This window comes from Diabrotica undecimpunctata, chromosome 1 (genome assembly GCF_040954645.1).
Source record: "Diabrotica undecimpunctata isolate CICGRU chromosome 1, icDiaUnde3, whole genome shotgun sequence".
In the NCBI taxonomy this organism is placed as follows: Eukaryota; Metazoa; Arthropoda; class Insecta; order Coleoptera; family Chrysomelidae; genus Diabrotica; species Diabrotica undecimpunctata.
In genome coordinates, this window is record NC_092803.1 from 196,612,102 (window position 1) to 196,632,380 (window position 20,279).

At 34.1% G+C, this 20,279-nt stretch overlaps 1 protein-coding gene across 1 annotated transcript in view; it reads right to left on the reverse strand.

Annotated features, from left to right (window-relative positions):
* The window catches only part of LOC140432824 (uncharacterized), a 43,220-nt gene that overhangs the window by 15,456 nt on the left and 7,485 nt on the right, over positions 1 to 20,279 (reverse strand). The window contains exon 3 of the mRNA XM_072520950.1: positions 12,537 to 12,772. Within this exon, the coding sequence (XP_072377051.1) occupies positions 12,537 to 12,772 (236 nt within the window). The remainder of the gene's footprint in view (positions 1 to 12,536; positions 12,773 to 20,279) is intronic.

Genomic DNA, 20,279 nt, shown 5'->3' on the forward strand with positions numbered 1-20,279 from the left:
GAAAAGAAGAATGGTTGGATAAAGAATGTAAACAAGTAATTCAGGAAAGAAATACAGCATATAATCATGTTATCAATATTGTTGGGAGAACCGAGAACGCTGTACGAGAGGAGCATGTAGCATTAAAATAACCAGCTACAAAAATGGGTTTAATAATAAACACCAACAAAACGAAGTATATGAAATTAAGCACGCAACCACAAACCCTACGACCACTTGTTAAAGAAAACGACGTCATCGAAGCAGTGAACGAATTTGTATACCTTGTTCGCAGTACACCCATTTGTTTGGTCGCAGAATTTTCACTACCAACAAATGCTATTTTTGGCTCAATCTTCTCCTTAAATCCACAATTATATCGACAATTTCAAAAATTAAAATTCTACAAAACAATAATACGCCCAGTCCTAGCATATGGTTCAGAGACCTGGACTCTAACAAAAAGTATTAAAAAAATGTTGGGATGTTTCGAAAGAAAAGTACTAAGGCGAACCTATGGAGCAGTGAATGACAATGGAGTGTGGAGAAGACGATATAACTTCGAACTTTATCGAATATACCAGGATCCAGATATCGTAAAACATATTAAGATAGGACGTCTGAGGTGGATAGAAAAACGCTCCTTGATAGACCCATTGGTCAGAGAAGAAGAGGAAAACCCAGAACAAGGTTCCTTGATAACATCCATGAAGACATGAGAAATATGAGAACACGTGCTTGGTGGAGGAAGACGATGGATAGGGACGACTGGAGGGAAATTCTTGAGGTGGCAAGGACCCACGAAGGGTTGTAAAGTCAAAATGATGATGATGCTCAGATGAACTACAGAGAAAAACATAGAGTTTGAGAACAAAAGACGAAGAGATTAACTATGCAGAAAGCACGAAAACTAGTCGATATTAAACATAAGGAGGGAGTTAAAGGAAAACGAAATACGCAGAGTATATTAACTTATCAAATATTTTAGACATAGATATAAGCCTATGCAGAAATAAGAAGGGTGAAATCATTAGTAATACGCAGAAAATTAAGAAAACTGGATGATGTGAGTTAGGGAACTATTAAACGAACCACTGCAATAAGGGTACAATGAAGGAAGCGGGAACAACAAGAAGTACAACAACAAAAACTGATTGAAGATGAAGAAGAAAATGAACTAACTAAACTTTCAACGCTAGAGGAGGTTCGAATGACAATCCAAATACAAAAAGTAATAAAACGCTGGGAACAGATAAAATACCGGCAGCACTATACAAGCAAGGAGGAAACACATTATTATGTTAGAATTATAGAGGAATCTCTCTACTTAATTGAAGACTTCAATCTTGAAGTTTACAATATCTTTGTAAAATGAAAAGTGAAAATAACAACTGGCAAACCAGTTGCGATTACGATAGCCAGGACGTGATAATTACTAAACGCAAGAATGTAAGGAAAAAGACCTATTGGAAGACCAAAAAAAGAGTTGAGTAGACGAAATTCGATATTGTCAAAAATAAAATGTGTGCTTTACTCCCAAGCAACATTAATATTTTTTGACAAACGTCGAATACGACTGAAAGAATTTGATGATTTATGATTGCATTTTAGATTTTAGTAATTGCAGAAGTTTTTATAAAAAATCATTCACTTTTCTAAAATTAATAACGTTAATTAATAAAATTAATACAAAAATGTTTTCCATTATGTTGTCAACTTACTAACATGTATTTTAGTCAACTTATTGTTTGTTTTCTCGGTTTTGATATTTTAACTGGAAATTTTTGAAAAGGTCAAATGATGATTCATAAATGAATACAAGCTTTTTATATCACAAGTGACACCGGGGGTCTTAGTCACAGCTAAAATTGGATATGCATTGTATTTAATTCAAAATACAAGGTACGTCCTGTCAACAGGGTGTTATTCAAACTTTTTTTTTATTTTCAATCATCATCGTTTTAGTATGGTCCTTATATCATGGTCCTTAAATTTCGTTTGTTTCAGTAAGGAAAACCTGAAGTGAAGATTGATTTGTTTGAGCACCACCATTACTCCCTTAATCTTAAAGGAAAAACCACTTCAGATATGCAATGTTGAATTATAATTTTAACTGCTTTGATTAAAATCTTTTCTTCAAGTGACTCTCAACTCAAATCTACTTGCCAAGTTATTATAATGTTTTGGTACATAAGTCTATACTACAGCTACAACAATAAACTACCAAATATAAACATTGTAACCAATTTGTGAAAAGCAGGTTAAGAGATGTCGAAAGTGTTTAAATATTTAACCTACATCTGTTTCGGAACACATTTCCTCAAGTTTATTTTTTCGAGACAGACCTTCCTCAATATTCTTCACTCCTCTGATTTTAGCTCCTGTTATAATAATTCTTTGAACAATGAAGTTGTATTTATAACTGTCGCAGATGACTAACGATTTCGGATATGTGCCAATTTTCGGGTTCATTCAAGTTAATGACTTGTTAGTCCACACTGATGCATCTAATTATATAATAGCAACGAAATCATTGTATAAAATGAATAACAATTTATTGTAATGGTTCTAAACTTGACCCTTCAGTGAGCAATTCAATTTTCTTTGTAGTATGAGTCACAAATAATGTTACTCTAATTCTAGGTATGAATTTCACAATATTGCAGTGTTGGATTTTAGCTATTTATGATGCATTTCTTAATGTTTCACAGCATATTGAAGGGCCTAAAATGCAATCATACAGTATATCGTAAACTTGATAGTAAACTTTTTGTTTTTAAGTAACCTGATAAAAAATAATCCAGAGGAGTTAAATCAGGGGATTAAGCAGGCCAAAAAACATCTGAGTATCTGTAAGTCATAATTGATAGATTGGTGGAAAATATACAGTCAAATTAATATGTTTTTATAAACACAACATCTTCGTTTTAAATGAACATTGGTCACGAGCCTTGATTGTAAAATGTGGATTTTCCTTAGATTATCAGCGAAAAAGTTGTCACGAGACGGTTCCATTTGAAAAAAACTGTTGCCCCATCTGAAAAAATTATAAGTCTCATAAAAAAGAGTATTCTTCTAATTCTTCTGAGAAGAGAAAGGATCATCTGTGTCCCTTTGAATAGTCCATTTTTCTGTAAATTGGGACAAATGCCAGATGAATGGGGAAGTAGTTTTGAAAAACAAAGGAGATATGCTAAAGGACCATAAAACTACTTATAGTAGAAACCCTCAATTCAGAAGAGTGATTTCATAGTTTAAACGCCGAATATCCTCAAATGTAAATGTACACAGCGTCCCTCGAAAACTGCCTGTTTTCTCGATTGCAATTTGCGTTTCCTCATAAGAAATTACAGAATATTTAAAGTAGTATATTTATTTGTGCTTCTCTATAGAAAAACTGACCAGAAGTTGTCGTACAGTGTAGCCAATTCTTGTTCACAAGTAGTAATTATGGTCATACAAAACCTGTATTCTTCCACGCAGCGATTATTACCGTCATAAAAATACCAAAAAATATTATTTTTTCAATAGTAAAAATTAAGTACAAAATTGTAATTAAATAAATTTTATTTATATGTTTCGTTTCGTTACATATTTAAAATTATAAAATAAAAATCGATATTTTAAAACAATATTTTTCAATAGTTTGGCAACTTTGGAATTAGCGACGGAATTCCGACCCGCAGAAATCCGTAAAACTAGTTTTTGTCGAGCAAGTGCCCAGCAACAATAGTTCATTTACATAGGCGTTTCTAAGGGTAGGGCATGTGTTGCATTTTGTGAATATATTTTATGCGATAAGTTTGTGTTATTGATAAAATGTGTTATTGATAATACGAGTGTTATAGTTTGTCGTTTTATAGTAAATTTTTAGTTATATTCTGTGATTATTTGGTTTGAGTTTTATTGGAGTTGGACGAAAAACCGAGTTGTTCCAAGAGAAGACAGCAAAATTCTGATGTTGATTCCAAAAATGAAAAGCCGCAAAAGAGACGGAAAATGTTAACGTCCGAAGAGAAGGTAATGATACGAAACGTTTATGAAGGAATTGTCGGCAGAAAAATGGCATTAAATGTTAGCTAAGCGGTCGACATTTGTAGCAGTTTAACAAAAGTATCCGTTAGCTGTATTTATCGTGTACTTAAAAATACATCGGAAAATAAAAAGGAAGAAAAAGGTAAAACTAGAGGTAGGAAAAGCATTGTTTTCGATGACGAGACAAGGAATATTATACGTCGAAAAATTCATTCATTTTATTTTCGGAGTGAAATTCCAACACTGAAAAAAAATTCTGAAGAGCTCAAAAAAGATGACTCTTTACCCAAGATATCTCATAGGGTCTTAATCAGAACCATGCGCGAAATGAACTTTCGATATGTAAAACGCAACAGAAAAAGTATGCTATTAGAAAAAAATGAAATTATTCTATGGAGAAGAAAATATTTAGAAGAAATACGAAAAATTCGCAGCACTGGATGCAAAATATATTATTTGGATGAAACCTGGATTAACGAAGGTCATACAGTTGGAAAAGTTTGGCAAGATTTAAATGTCAAAAGTAAACGCGAAGCATTTATAGAAGGCTGGTCTACAGGATTAAAAGCTCCATCAGGAAAGGGACGGCGTTTAATCATCACCCATATAGGAAGTGATACAGGGTTCTTTGATGATGATTTGCTTCAATTTGAGTCGAAAAAAACAGGTGATTATCATAAAGAAATGACTTCCGAAGTATTTGAGCGCTGGTTTAAGAGAATCTTACCAAAATTGGAATCTGGGTCTGTGGTTGTTATGGACAATGCGCCATATCATAGCCGCAGACTAGAACAATTACCGACGACGGCATGGCGGAAAGGGAGAATTCAAGAATGGCTTACAGAAAAGGGGATTGCATACGAAGAATCAATGCTCAAAATTCAACTACTTGACATTGCACGGTTAAGGAAAAGTGAATATCTTAAATATGTTGTGGATGAAACTGCAAAAGATTATGATGTCAAAGTTCTACGTCTACCACCTTATCATTGCGAACTTAATCCCGTTGAACTTATCTGGGCGCAAGTGAAAGGAAAAGTAGCACGCAATAACAAAACGCTCAAATTAAACGAAGTTAAGGAACTTTTGATTCAAGCAATTATCCATGTAACTCCAGAGAAATGGGCTAAATGTATAGGCCACATAATTAAAGAAGAATATCGTATGTGGGAACTTGACACTCATGTCAAAGTTTTACTAGAGCCAATTATAATTACACCAGGTGAAGATAATGACAGCGATAGCAGCACTGCATCTTCAGATTTAGACAGCGAATAATATTTTCTAATAGTTTAGTAGGCATCAGCATAAAAAAACTAAAAACAAAAAAAAACGAGAAGAACATAGTAAGTGTGTATAGTGTTTGTGTTTAAATAGAATAGTACAATGTTTTGTTACATCCAAAATTATTTTTATTTTGTTTTTATAGAATTTTATTTTATTTTATAGGATTTTATTTTGTTTTGTTTTATACCGTTTAAGTGTTTTGTTTATTTTATTTAATGGGAAAATATGGCTCTTGGCGAACACCCATTTAAAAAAAAGTGACGCGCCACAAGACATACCTCTCGGGTGGTGTGGAAATTGTCTTAAAATTTGTTTTAAAAAAATTTCATTGTGTAACTCTTTAAGGACGGGTCACGTCAAAAGACGTTTTAGCGTAACTTCCGCGACAGCCTGGTGGCATCAGTAAGCTTTCTGCAAAATTACTTGTTTTTTATAGCTTTTTGTTTGTGGCATTCTGTATTTTTAGGAGACTGTATGGAATAAGCCACAAAATATTTATTTATAGGTTTAATTTACTGATTTTTTGATCTCTATATAAAGACATCGTTTTCAAATATACAAGTGATAGTAATATTTATTTTTCTATGGCTTTTTGCTTGCCGTTCTGTATATTTAGAAATAATGTTGGGAATAAGTAACAATATATTTAATTGAAATGTTTAATTTACTGACGTTTCGATCTCTATATAAAGAGATCGTTTTCAAATATACAAATGATAGCAATATTTATTTTTCTGTGGATTTTTGCTTGTGGCATTCCGTATTTTTAGGGAGAATGTTGGAAATAAACCACAATACATCTATTTACATGTTTATTTTACTGACGTTTCGATCTCTAGTACAGAGACCGTTTTTAAAGTTAAGAAAAAAAAAAGAAAATAATATAAGAATATATAAATATAAAATAATAAACAAATAAAATAAATATAACTATAATTTATATCTTTGAAAACGGTCTTTGGATATAGAGATGGAAACTTCAGTAAAAACCTGCAGATAAATATATTGTGGCCTATTTTGAACAATAATATGTAAACAATATAATATAATTAACGTTAAAATAAAAGTGAGTGTACGCCACTGGATTTTCATACGACTTTCCCCACTTCTACGACTTCAAACGATGACTCACTCTCCCAAATAGTGAAATTAGAGTTTAGTCACAGCATGAAAATTTGATAGAAAGTAATTGATAGATAGTAGGAATATGGAAAGAGATGTACAACAAAAACTGGAACAGTGGAGATAATCTCTTAAAAAAAGTTTAGAAACTTAGTAGGACAAAAACAGAGTATTTTAACATTAATTTAAAGATAGAAGTACTGCAAATAAAATGATAACTTTGGATGATGAAATAAATGTCAAAAGTGATACCTTTTAAATACCTAGGATCGATATTACATAGTAATGGGGTAAATATATGGAGACGCATGTAGCAGCATATAAAAATAACGAGGTGTCAGCAGAAAATCAATGGCCCCCTGAATACCCTAGAGAACCTACTGGGAAATAAATCCCCAGGCATTCATTCACTACCAGGTGAAATACTACAGTTACTAGATAACAAAGGATTACATATCATCCATTTTATCTGTGTCGCTGTTTGGAATTTAGGAAAATGGCCATCTGATTGGTGTACCTCAATTTATATCACGCTACACAAAAAGGGAACTACTACCAGATGTGAAAACTACCGCACCCTGTCACTAATAACACATACTAGTAAAGGCTTGTTGCATATCATCAAAAACAGATTAAAAATCTATCTACATTCCCAAATACCTCAGGAACAAGCAGGGTTTGTAAAGGTTAAAGGTACATGGGAACAAATCCTAAACCTGAGACAACTCATTGAAAAGTCTAGAGAATTTCAAGTACCTATCATTATATGCTTCGTCTGTGGTTTTAATAGAAATGGGCACACCAATGCATCTGGTGACACTTATTAAAAATCTGTACCAGTCGAATATAGCAACAGCACGACTAGATCAGAAGTTCTTAAACCAATTCAAGACCGAGAGAGGTGTTAGATAAGAATGCCTGTAGTCACTTGACTTATTCAATATTTATGGTGAACATACCATGAGGATGGCTTTAGATAGATGGGGGGCCGGTGGAGTCACAGTGGCTGGTAGGAAAATATCCAATTTAAGATTTTCTGATAACACTACACTTGTAGCAGCAAATGAGCAAGAAATGTTTAATCTCCTGCGAAGAATTGAGTATGAAAGCAATAAAGTTGGTCTGAAATTCAATAAAGGTTAGATAAAAATAATGGTGGTCGACAGATTCCACACTATTCAACTGACTAATATGTTACAGGAATACCAGATAGTGGACAGTTTTGTCTATCTCGGGTCTAGTATAATTAACGATGGTAACTGTAAAGCAGAAGTTAGGAGACATATTGAAATGGCAAAAAATTCGATGAGTCGCCTAACTAAAGTTTGAAAAGACTGATCTATCTCTCAAAATATCAAGATGAATACTGGTGAATACCCTTGTATTTTTATATGGGAGTAGAGACTTGGACTCTTCGCGGACGCGAGTGCCAAAAAATTGATGCTTTTGAGATGTGGTGCTGGAGAAGAATGCTGCTCATACCTTGGATAGCTCATAGGACAAACGTTTTCAATCCAAACCAACTCTAGATTAAAAAAGACTGTCCACAATATGTCTGCAATGCAATTTTTCGGTCACGTGGTTCGCAGAGGTGATGATCTGTAGAGATTAATTGTTTCTGAAAACGTTCCGGGGAGAAGATCAAGAGGACTATCACTAACTAGATGGCCAGACCAAATTAAGAATTCAGCTGGAAACTCATTCTGCGAAGCTCTCAAAGCAGCTGAAGAGACCAATGGAGAAAAATTGTTAGGAATATTGGAAGAAATCACGATCCTGGGGAAACGGCACGAGTGAGAGATGTAGTAGAGTTAAGGTGGCCTGGATGAAATGTAAGAAAGCAAATAGTGCGTTGTGTGACAGAAAGATTTCAATGAAACTGAAAGGAAAATTCTATGAAACTGCTTTAAGATCAACGATTATGTACGGAACTGAATGTTTAGCAGTTTAAAAGAAAGAGAAACAACGATTGTATGCGGCGCAAATAAGAAGGTTGAGGTTGATGAAAGTGACAAAAATCTAGATGTTGCACCAATGATTAAGGACCAATCATCCAATACGAGGAATAGCTGATTTGTTAATTCCTATAAAGAATAGGAGAGGAAGACAAAAGAAGTCTTGGAAAGATACCTTGAAAGGCAGCACATATCGGTAAAGGGTAGTGATGTTGGTATGATTATAGATAGAAACTTAAGAAGACAGTTAATTGGGGAAGCTAACCCATAACAGGGATAAAGGCAAAGAATATGACGAATTATTACATTTTTTTCGAGAGCTTTCATAAAGATATTTATGAAAATAAGCTCTTTATCTGAAAAAAGAATCAAAACGACAAAACACAACTTAATTGCATCCCTTTTCATGTATTATTTTGGCGGAAGTCCTGTTTTTTATGATTTAGGTACTATCTATTTATTTATTTAGGTATTATCTGGACCCTTTGTACCAGATTTGAAATGTTAAATAAAAAACAAAAATCCCGTTGAATAAACGTAAAATACTAAATTTTTTACCCGATATCCCAATTATTTCAGACAGAACGTGTGGTATTTCATGATTTAGAGAGAATCCTAAAATAAAACATGCAGTTAAAAATATAATACGAATAAGTTGGCTACTTGATATACCTTTTCACCGGAAGTAGTCTTAGGCTCAGGTTTTAGAAAAATGTTATAGAAATTTAAATTAAAGTGTCTTTAGAATTGGTAAATTAAATTAATTTCTAATCATATTAGCAATGAAAACAAATATATGTATAGAACTTTTGCAATGGACTGATTTATATCTTACATTTTGTTTTCCCATATTTTTTTAATATTATTCTGAAGCTAGTTTCTTGTGGCATTTTAAAGTAATTACTATTTAAATGGGAATAAGCCACAATTAAAGGTTAAAGTACGTTTATTGACGTTTCAATTTCCACTTTTTTTTTCAATTTCTGAAGTGGAAATTGAAACGTCAATAAGCATACGTTAACCTTTAATTGTGGCTTATTCCCATTTAAATAGTAATTACCATATTTTTTTGGTAAAAAAATTTTTTTAGTAAAAATTGTCGGATTAAAACTCACAAATTTTGAGTTTTTACGCTCAGTAAGTTAGTATAGTAAGGGAGAACTAAAATGACATAAAAGAAAACTCACCTCCATTAACCCCCTAGGCCCCACCCACCACAAACAAAAAAGTTTAAATTGCAAACCTCTACTTGTAATACATCATTGAAAAAACTATAAAAAAATGCTATCCAATGGTATACATAATAATTATACAGGGTGAAGCAATAATTGTGAAACTTTGGCTTAAATAGAAAATGTAATGGGGTTTTTGTTGATTCTGTAGATGACCCTATATAATTATTGTTTAATAATTATACAGGGTGCTAGTATCAGTCCGCGATTTAGTTAAAAAGTTAAGGGAAACGGGATCAGTGCAAAATAAAAAAAGTGATGCCCCAAGATTACTGAATGAAGCATCCTAAATTGAGGTCCTTGGAAATTTTGCAATAGAGCCTGTTGACTACATCAACACGTCAAGCAGCGGCGGCTCGTGGCCTATAAAAGTGGTGAAGATGAGGAAAGCTTGCCGGACCAAAAGGAGGTTTGGTACCTACGTCTCGCCCAAAACTCATTAAAAATTTGTTAAAAAAATGTATAGAGTTTAGGGCCCTAATAACTTGAAAACAGTTTTTTAGGGCACTTATACTAGATACGATTTGTTCTGCTGTCCTGGGGTATTTTAGTTCTGAACCTTGACATTTCATTGAGGGTTTTTTGGCGATTAAATCACCACGCCTGCTTAAACGGGTTGGTGAGTTTCGATTCAGCCGCCCACTCTGAGTCAGATGCTGATTGCAGCTGACCACTCTGGATCAGACGCAGATGTTTAAAATACTGGTTGGTCGACCATGTAAAAGAACATCCCTTTTATCTTCATTTTTCCAATGCCTAAGCGGAGTCTCTAATATATTACACACCAAGTCATTAATTTAGCCACCATTTAATATAGTCTTCTGCAGGTCATCATGCAGGATAGAGTCGATGGCAAAAAGGGAATAAGTAGAAAGAGGAAATCATGGCTGCGAAATATTCGAGACTGGACAAACATGACTGTAGATGAATTATTCCACGTTGCAAAAGACAGAGAAACTTTTGGAAACGTGGTCGCCAACCTCCTTTAATGGAGACGGCATAGGAAGAAGAAGAAGAAGTCATTAATTGGATTTATGTCTGTCTAAAATTATTTTTGTTCAAACGAAATCCACGAGAACACTTTATATCCGAAATCCGAAACAAACCACAGAGAAATGTATTAATAAAGTGCACTAAACAAATAAAATTAATACTGTGACTAAACTAAACTAATAAATACTATACTATACACTATTCTATATAAAAAATATCTATATAATAGACTAAATTTCAAAATATTGTCGCTGAGAGAAATTTCCGAAAAATAGGAATACCAAATACACATCCAACAGTGGCTGAAGACGAATAATATATTTATAGTCGGAACTGCACTCACCAGTTTTCTCAGCTATCACTAAGGATAGGCTGACGTCACGTTGCCATGGCAACCGTGAACGCTCATGCAGATGCATTCCGAATTTCAAAAATTATATTCACCTATTCCTGAATACTAAGATTCAGTACACGGCTAGTGACGCAGGTCAGGACTTGACCGTCAAGTACGTACCGCTTATAAAGCTAGTTGTCTTTATAATTTTTAGATTAATTAAAAGAGAATAAATAATTGATTTCAGAATTTAGATATAATAATGTTGCTTTCATTTTTTATTTATTTGTCTCAATTTAATTATATTTTTTTGGTGAACCTCACCTTCACCTACTTCACCTGGCCGGCCGCCGCTGACGTCAAGTATCTGCAATGACAGGACTTTCACATGAGTCGGTTAGAAAGGTGTTGAAATTACATAAGTTTCACCCGTACAAAACACAAATTCTTCAAGAACTAGGCGATGATGACCCAGACCGATGAATTGAGTTTTGTGAACTCATGACTGAATTCGCGTTGAACCGAGAATTTTAAAAAATATTTGTTTCACTGATGAATGTATTTTTATGCTGAATGAATACAACAATGCATGTCGAACCCGCATCGACAGATGACTCAATATCCTGAAAAACTGAATGTTTGGACAGGAATATCAGGGGATGCTATAATTGGCCCCTTGTTCATACCAGGCAATTTAAGTGGCGACATTTATCTCGATATACTGGAAAACACCATCGAATCTTTAGTTGTGCATTAATTAGAGAACTAAATCAAGCCAACCTAGCTCTAGACGAAGATTTGCTGCACTTCCAACAAGATGAAACACCTCCTCACTGTGCAGCTTTAGTTAGGCACTGATTGGATACTAATTATCAGAATGAATGGATTGGAAGGAGAGGTCCTATTGAGTGGCCACCGAGGTGACCAGACTTACTGCCACCTGACTTTTTTCTATGGAATTAACTCAAGTCGGTTGTTTATAAAACTCAACCTGCGTCACTTGGGGAATTGCGAGAAAGACTTACGCAAGCATGTCGAGCTATTACTAGAACAACATTTGCCAAAGTTCGTGCAGAATTCGAAAATAGGCTGTATTATTGTTTACAAAACAACGGAACCCACTTTGAACATTTACTTAATTGACATTTTTAACAAATTTGTAGTTCAACAAAAACCTCATTAAATTTTCCGTTTAAGATAAAGGTTTAACAATAATTGCTTCACCCTGTATAATTATTAATTATATCATTGGATAGCATTTTTTATAGTCTTTTCAATGAGGTATCATAAGTAGGGGTTTGAAATTTAAACTTTTTTGGTTGTGGTGGGTGGGGCCTAGGGGGTTGATGGAGTTGAGTTCTCTTTCATGTCATTTTAGTTCCCCCTTACTATCCTAGAAACGGTTTCAAGCATTTTTCTATATCAGCCTTGTTCGTGAGATATAGCCCATTGTAAGTTTTAAAATTGCCACACTGTACAAATGGCTGAAGTATTTTCGAATAATAACCTTTTTTTAATATATTTAACTAAATTATATACTCTGTTATTAACAATTTGTTTCAAATAGCAAACTTGGTATAAGTATATAAATCTTCTTACCTGGTGCTACTAAATATAAAAATACGGGACAGCCTTCTTTAACAATGCCATAGTCTTTCAGTCGAGCGTTGTCGTCAGTAACTAATTCTTTGCCTAGTATCCACCTCTGGAATGCCATCGGTATTTCAAACTCTCGTTCTACTTGAATTTTCAGTTGTGCCAACGTCTGATCTGGACTTACATCTACTGGAAATGGGCCTCTGTGCGATACTTTGTCTTCGACGTACATTTCTATTCTGGAACAACCAATTTATGTTAGAAATTTCATTATTTAGGAAAACAATTTTGTTTTTGCTTTATTTCGGTTAAAATAATTATATATTGCAATTTATAATGTCAAAGTTAAAAAAGATATATATATTTATATATACATGGAAATCACATCGAGACCATTCTGAAACTTGCATTAGAGAACTAATAGACTATAGTAAAGGGTGTTTGTATTAGAGGTATAAAAATGTAAATTGGTAACACTTTTTTAACTGTCGGCCATTTTGACAGCTGCAAAGTGATTTATGTTAAGTTGGGTTTGGCATTTCAGCATAAATAGACTTGACGCCTGAACAACGCTTCCAAATTGTGCAAATTTATTTTCAAAATCATGGTTCTGTTCGAAATAAGTATCGTGTACTACATTCATTTTATGGTAAACATAATCGTTCATCAGAGCAATTAATTCGATTAACCATGGAACGTTTTCGCACCACGTTTACTTTAAATGATAATACGCATCCACAGAGATGTCATACGCGTACAGAAGAAGCTGTTGTTGATGTAGAGCGTAGCATAGAGGAAGACCCGAATCAGTCTATCCGCCATCGTACACAGCAGTTGGACATGTGTCCATCCACTTAATGGAGAGAGATTTTGCGAAAAGATCTTGGTTTGCGTGCTTACAAAATTCAACTCGTGCAAGAATTGAAGCTACACAATAGGTGTATATATCGGTCAAACTAGTCAACTGCTTCAATCCAGAATTCGCTCTCACAAACATGACAAGAACAACGTCACTGCGCTCACAAAACATGAAAGTGAGAAGAAGCATAAATTTGATTTTGAAAACATCAAAATTTTAAAAACAGAACAAAACAAAAAGAAGAGGGAGATATACGAATCAATAGAAATAAAAAGAAATACCTACGCAATAAATGACAAAAAAGATACACAAAACCTAAATAAAATATATTTCAATCTGATTTAAATAATAATAAATATAACACCATAAAAATCTCTTAAAGTCATAACATATCTCCACTTTACGTATACTAATAACAGTAAACCATGAGATATCAGATATCAACTTTTATTTATTGTATCAGTTCATTAATGTCTGTGTCCCGTTTTACGTTTTGGTAAGTCATATATATACATATTTTACAATAACTGTTTGTCTTATACGTGTAAATTTTAGAATCTTGACAAAGGCAAGGGTTTCCTGCCGAATTATTTTATATTTTATATTTATTTCGTAAATTTTTATTTAACCCAAGTGATTGAGTTTATAAATAGTGCCTTATTGATGATTTTACTATTACATAAATACTTTATGTTCTCAATAAAGCAATACGAAAAATAATTAGGTAGCATAATCGATATTAACATGTTTATGAACTACTATAAACAAGATATTTCGATCAGACCGTCCGAAAATTCAGAAGTTAATTTAAAAATTAGCACCAATCTAAATAGACGTTGTAGGTATTAGAAATCAGCGTAATTCATGGGTTCATTACTCTGACGAAAATGTTTAGGTTGCTTTAGCGCACAGACAATATATAGCGGGGTATTTATTTTCGTTCTGGTGTTATTTTAAAAACAAAATAACAAAAATATTTTTATGTTTATTGCTAGATTCTTTGAAGATATGATTGGTGATTATTTCAATTGTTATTAGATGACCAACATTTCAGAACGGATATTATATGATTTATAAGTAGTTAGTGTGGGAGCTAAATCAAGATAACTTGTCAAACGTCATGGCATAATAATCCTAATTATTTTTTATACCAAATTAACTATTTTCTGGATATGTTGTTACCAGAACTATTTAATTTAATAACTAGAAAGGGGTCGTTTGTATTACGTAACGCAATTTGGGGAAGAGGTTCTTGTAAAACGTTATGGTGCATTACAGGGGCGAGAGGGCAGTTAAACAATGCGTTACGTTACATAGTTATTTTATTTAAAAAAAACTATGGAATTGAAATCTCCCAAGTTACGAACTTCTTCTTATTCTTCTGCCTTCTTGTATGTAGGCTTTAAAGCCTGTTTCTTCTTCAATATTAGCCTCCTAAATTGTTTAAATTATCGCACCATCTTTTTCTTGGTCTGCCAATACTTATTCGTCCATTTGGTGACTTATCTCGTGTTATTCGTACTGTCCTATCCTCTGTCATTCTACTAATGTGTTCGTTCCACTCCTGTTTTCGTTTTGTCACTCATCCGTTCATGTCTTCTATATTGCATCCAACAGACTTTTCTCTGATATTCGTCGAAGTATTTTCATCTGTGTTGTTTCTAGTAGTCATCTCGTTTTAAATGTATCGGGTCTTGTCTCCACCGTGTATGTTAATATAGGTCTAATTGCTGCTTTATAGATTCTTGTTTTTGTGTCTTGTTTTAGGTGTTTGTTCCTCCAGATTGTGTCATTAAGAGATCCCGCCGCTTTACTTGCTTTTAAGCTTTGTTGTCGTACTTCTTCTTCAACATCTCCTTAATTAGTTATATCTATTCCCAGATATCTAAACCTTGCTTCCTGCTTTATTATTTTCCCATCAATTTCGATATTACATCGTAGTGGGTATTTAGATGTTCTCATACATTTGGTTTTTTTTGCTGATATTATCATATTGTATTTCTTGACTGTTGTAATGAAGATTAGTGTTAATCTTTGGAGCTCGTCTTCTGTCTCGGCGATTAATGTGGCGTCGTCTGCGTACCGTAATATTTGGATTTATTCTGTAACCATGACCTTTACGTACTGCTTGTTTTATTTCGTATATTAAACTTTCCTTTAAACAGTTCCGTCAGGTATCTTTCCCATTCGTTTGCTGGTATGTTATTGTACTCCTTCAATTCTGCCATTTCTTTCCGTTGGTTTCTTATGAATTTCCATATTTGTTTTTGTGTATCGTAGAAGTCGCTTTCCATCCTTTTTGTAAATTGTTTCCAGTGTTCATTTTTTGTTCTTCTTACCAACTGCTTTGTTTCATTTCGTATTCTTCTATAGGTGTCTCAGGATTCTGGTGTATTTGATGTTTTGTATTTCGTGTAGGTCTCTCGTTTCTCTTTACATTTTTCTTTTATTTCTTTTCTGAACCATGGTATATTGTTGTTATTTCTTTTGTTCAGTATGACTTTACGTTTTCCTAGAGCTTCTGTTGCTGCTTCTTCAATGTTGTTTTTAATTTTCTTCCAGCTCGCATTTATATCTTCGATGTCGTCTATTTGTTTCAGCTGTATCTTTTGTACTAGCCTCCTTTCGTACATTTCTCTTGTAAAGTCGTTCCACAGTGATTCTACATTGAATTTTTCCTCGGTGATTTCCTATAACCAAGTTATGAACCTTTTCGTTTATGTTTTACGAGGAATTCTCGATTATATTGTACAATATTGTTATTTTGACTGTATTGTACGTAGGTACTTTTACTGTAGTCAGTGTGAAAAAACTCGATCATTGACAAGGACGATGATTCGGCAGAATACAGAAAACCTGAAGAAAAACTTGCAGAATCTTCTGCATTCACGTCGCAATATTTCTTGCAAGTAATTAAATGCGCGGATGAATCCTGCTGTGGCCACTCGAGAAGTATATTAAAATATGTCTTTCCGGATTTCCTGCCGCCACCTTACCCAATTCTTTAAATTCCAAGCAAGCTCGCGTTATCTAGTCAGTTAGATAATAAATGATCTTGCAACTTATTCCGTTTGTCCATCAGAACAATGTGACATCAAGAACGGAATATGTGCAACGAGTAGGATCTATTTCACATCCCACAATAGTGTGCATATGCAAGACTTTACAAGACAATACGTGAAAAATTTTGCTTGATTAATAAAATTAAAAGTGGCCTGCGGCCGTCCCTTGTTTTTGGCCGCCCGCGTGCGGTGCGCTAGAATCGGCTCTGATTTGAAGCAGTCGTACGAGTCGATGGCAGATTAACAAATGAATGTTAAATGTTACATTTAAAAAGGGGTGAGACAGTGATGCATTCTATCCCCACCAGTGGCGCACCCAGAATTTGTCTTAGGGGGGGGGTTTTGAAATTTTTTTCTGCTACCTCCATGTTGAGTTCCTACAATTTGGGTTTTAGTTTAATTTAAAGTACTAAAGATAAGCAGATAGGTATCTATTATCTTACCTACCAACTAAAACCACCCTCTCTTACTTATGCGCAGTTGACTGTCGCACGTACCGTACTCCGAAAGTGGGATGGCCACTGTAAGGCTGACGACATTTTTGGAACACTCCCTTCTCTTATCTAGATCTTATCTATTGTTCTGAAGCTATTTTCTTGTGGCATTTTAAAGTAATTACTATTTTAATGGGAATAAGCCAAAATTGAAGGTTAAAATAAGGTTATTGACGTTTGACATTAATCGAACTTGTAAATACAATACATTTTGAAGACGGCTATCGCCGTATTCCCGTTCTCCTCCGGGAATCCTCCCGGTGCAAGGCATGCTCCTCCTCCAAACCTGTCGATTCCATCGCTCTTCTAATTCCTTCATTTCAAGAGCGTCGAGGTCTACCTCTTTTTTTTTCTTCCAGGGGGCTTCGATTTGTGAAGTTTTTGGGGCCAACGTTTGTCAGACATTCTCAATTGATGTCCAAACCATTTTGAACCTCTTCTTTCTATTCTGTCAATGACCGTTTCTGTAGCATTCATGTTATTTCTTATAGATTCGTTAGTCTTCCTTTCCTGCCTTGATATTCTAGCACTTCTTCTCAAATAATCCATTTCAACTGTCAACAATCTTCTCTTCAGGTCGACATTAATTATCCATACTTCAGAGCCATAGAACAAAGAACTGATTCAACCATGGTTTGCCCTATTCTTTTTTGTTCCTTTTGGAAATGTGGTGATCCCACCATAAGGAGTTCAGACATCCTACAATTTTACGTCCCTGATTACTTCGTGTTTAATTTCGGTTTCTCCCAAGCCGTTCTTAGCAATGAGTGGATCTAAATATTTAAATTTTTTCACTTGTTTGATTTCCACGTCCTCGTCTATCAACACTTCAAACCTTGCATCTGAACTGATAATTAAGTAAATATTCTGTTTTCTTCATGCTGACTTGTAACCCCCATTTTAAATATTCTCTCTATAGACATTTTATCATAAATTCTAGATCATAAGAATCTTGAGCTAGGATGACTTGGTCATCCGCAAAGTTTAGGGAGAACAGTACGTCATTTCCTATGGGGATTCCCATTCCCTGGCAGTGGTTTTTCCAATTTTGGAGGGCTGCCTCAATATATAAATTAAACAGTAAGGGTGACATACTGCATCCTTGTTTTAGTCCTTTAGTTTCTTTTATTGGCTCTGATAGTCTATATCCGATTTTTAGGTAAGTAGTGTTATCCCTGTATACTTCTGTGATTATTCCTAAAAGGTATGGACTAATGTCGAGTTGTTGTTAAGCTTGCCACAATTTAAGTCTTGGAACTGTATTATACGCCTTTTCTAGGTCGATGAAGGCTAGATGTACTTCTGTACCAACCGCTATTCTTTTTTATATTAATTGTTGGAGTATAAACAAGTTATCAGTGCAAGATCAAAGATCAAAAATTCAAACGTCAATAAACTTATTTTAACCTTCAATTGCGACTTATTCCCATTAAAATAGTAATTAGATCTTATCTCTGTCATTAGCCCGGTTGGTATTTCTCTTCTTCTTCTTTCTTTTTAATGACTGCTTGGATGTAATTGTGAACACTATTCCATCCCTCCGTATTTCCCGTCATCTTTACGATCATCTCTTGCAGTCACAGGGTTCATACCTATTTCTTTATACATTCTGTTTCTCTCCACTGTACATCTATTACACTCCAGCATTGTGTGAGTAACAGTGTCGGAATATTCGCAGTATAGGCATTTATCTGCATCTGTCTTTCTGAACCTATGAAGATACGCCCTAAAACAGACAATCTACCCAGTCCCTTAGGCTCGGAATCAGCATCTTTGTCCACTGAGCAACATCTTCCTTGTTGTTCCACTCTTCTTGCCATTTTTCCATTGATCTTTCCCTTTCTTTTTTTTATAGCTGTTGTCAAATGCTTTCTTCTCCCATAGAGATGTCTCTTTTCTTTTCTACTGCTCTAACACATGCAGAGGAACACAACCCGTGATAGTCCACAAGGCTGCCGCAGATACAGTCCTGTAGGCGCATGCTACTCGCAACAGACTCGTTCTGTCTAATTTTTTATAAGCCTAATATTAGGTATCTATATCTAAATATAATGAAAAATATTATTAATTATTGCGTATTTATACAATAATTATTGTGTTCTACATATTTAAAGTGGTAATTTAATTATTCAATCAGCGTTTTGGATTTTTTGTATTGTGTGTGAAAGACAAGTTACATTTTTCTACTATTCTTTATATACTGTTTACTTTATATGCCCTTGGGGGGTGGGTTTAACCCCCAAAACCTCCCCCCTGGGTGCGCCACAGATCCTCACTGTTATTTAATATCTGTTGGTATATAATCTTCAAACAGGCTTTGCAAGATAAAGACTTTGGAGTAAAAATCAATGGTGAACTAATTAATATTTTTAAAGACGCTGTTATCCTATGCAATAGAAGATCAATAAGGGGTGAAGCCAAAAGTGTATGTAAGAGTGAGACCAAGTAAGGAAAACTTAAAAAAAATATAAGAATAGCAGTAAAAGTTTATTGTTGTGAGTGAGTTAGAAATCTCTTGTTTTATTTATTATTATCGCAAATGCGATTAAAGCAATAACAAAGTTATTTTACCGACTTTTCGGTACTTTTCGCAACATAATTGTTACTTTAGGTAAAAATCGCCACTTGGGTGTTAAGGAAAAATATGAATTTTGTGGGTTGACAACCCACTGCTCTCCTGCTGGGAAAAATAATTTTCAAGCAAACTAATAGCGTTATTCAGTTTCAGACTCTGCGCTATCGAAAGTATTGGTAAAAAGGTAGAATACTGATTTTAAATCGGAACTTGCCCTGAACATAAAAAAATCCAGAAATAAGAGAGTTGCTTTCAATGTGATTGCTGTGTCTGGACGATTAAAAAGTTTTTTTATAACTGGTTCAGCGCAATAAACAAGAATTTTGCATTGATATGTAACACTGAATGAAACATAGATATACCTCTTCAGATCGAAGTCAAATCGGTATTGACTGAAGCAGGTGAAAGACTACCAAAACGTCCAAAGAGGCTTTGATCCAAAGATAAAGAAAAAAAAGTGTTATACCAAGACAATGCACCATACCAGAAAATATAATGGCCAAAAGTTTGCCTGCTATTTTATTAGTTAGTCCTAGGACTTATTGAGTCGAGCTATACATTGTACTTATGTCAACCTTTGTTACACTTTCTACTTCCGAATGTTACAATAAATATGACGATAATTCTAAAATAAGTTATGCGGCTATAAAAAATATTGAAATCGCCAGAAATAAAAGTACCTATTTTTAGATTGTTTTGAGATATCCTGTCAACAACCGAATATTGGAACTTTTCCGGATTTAAATCTTAACAAAT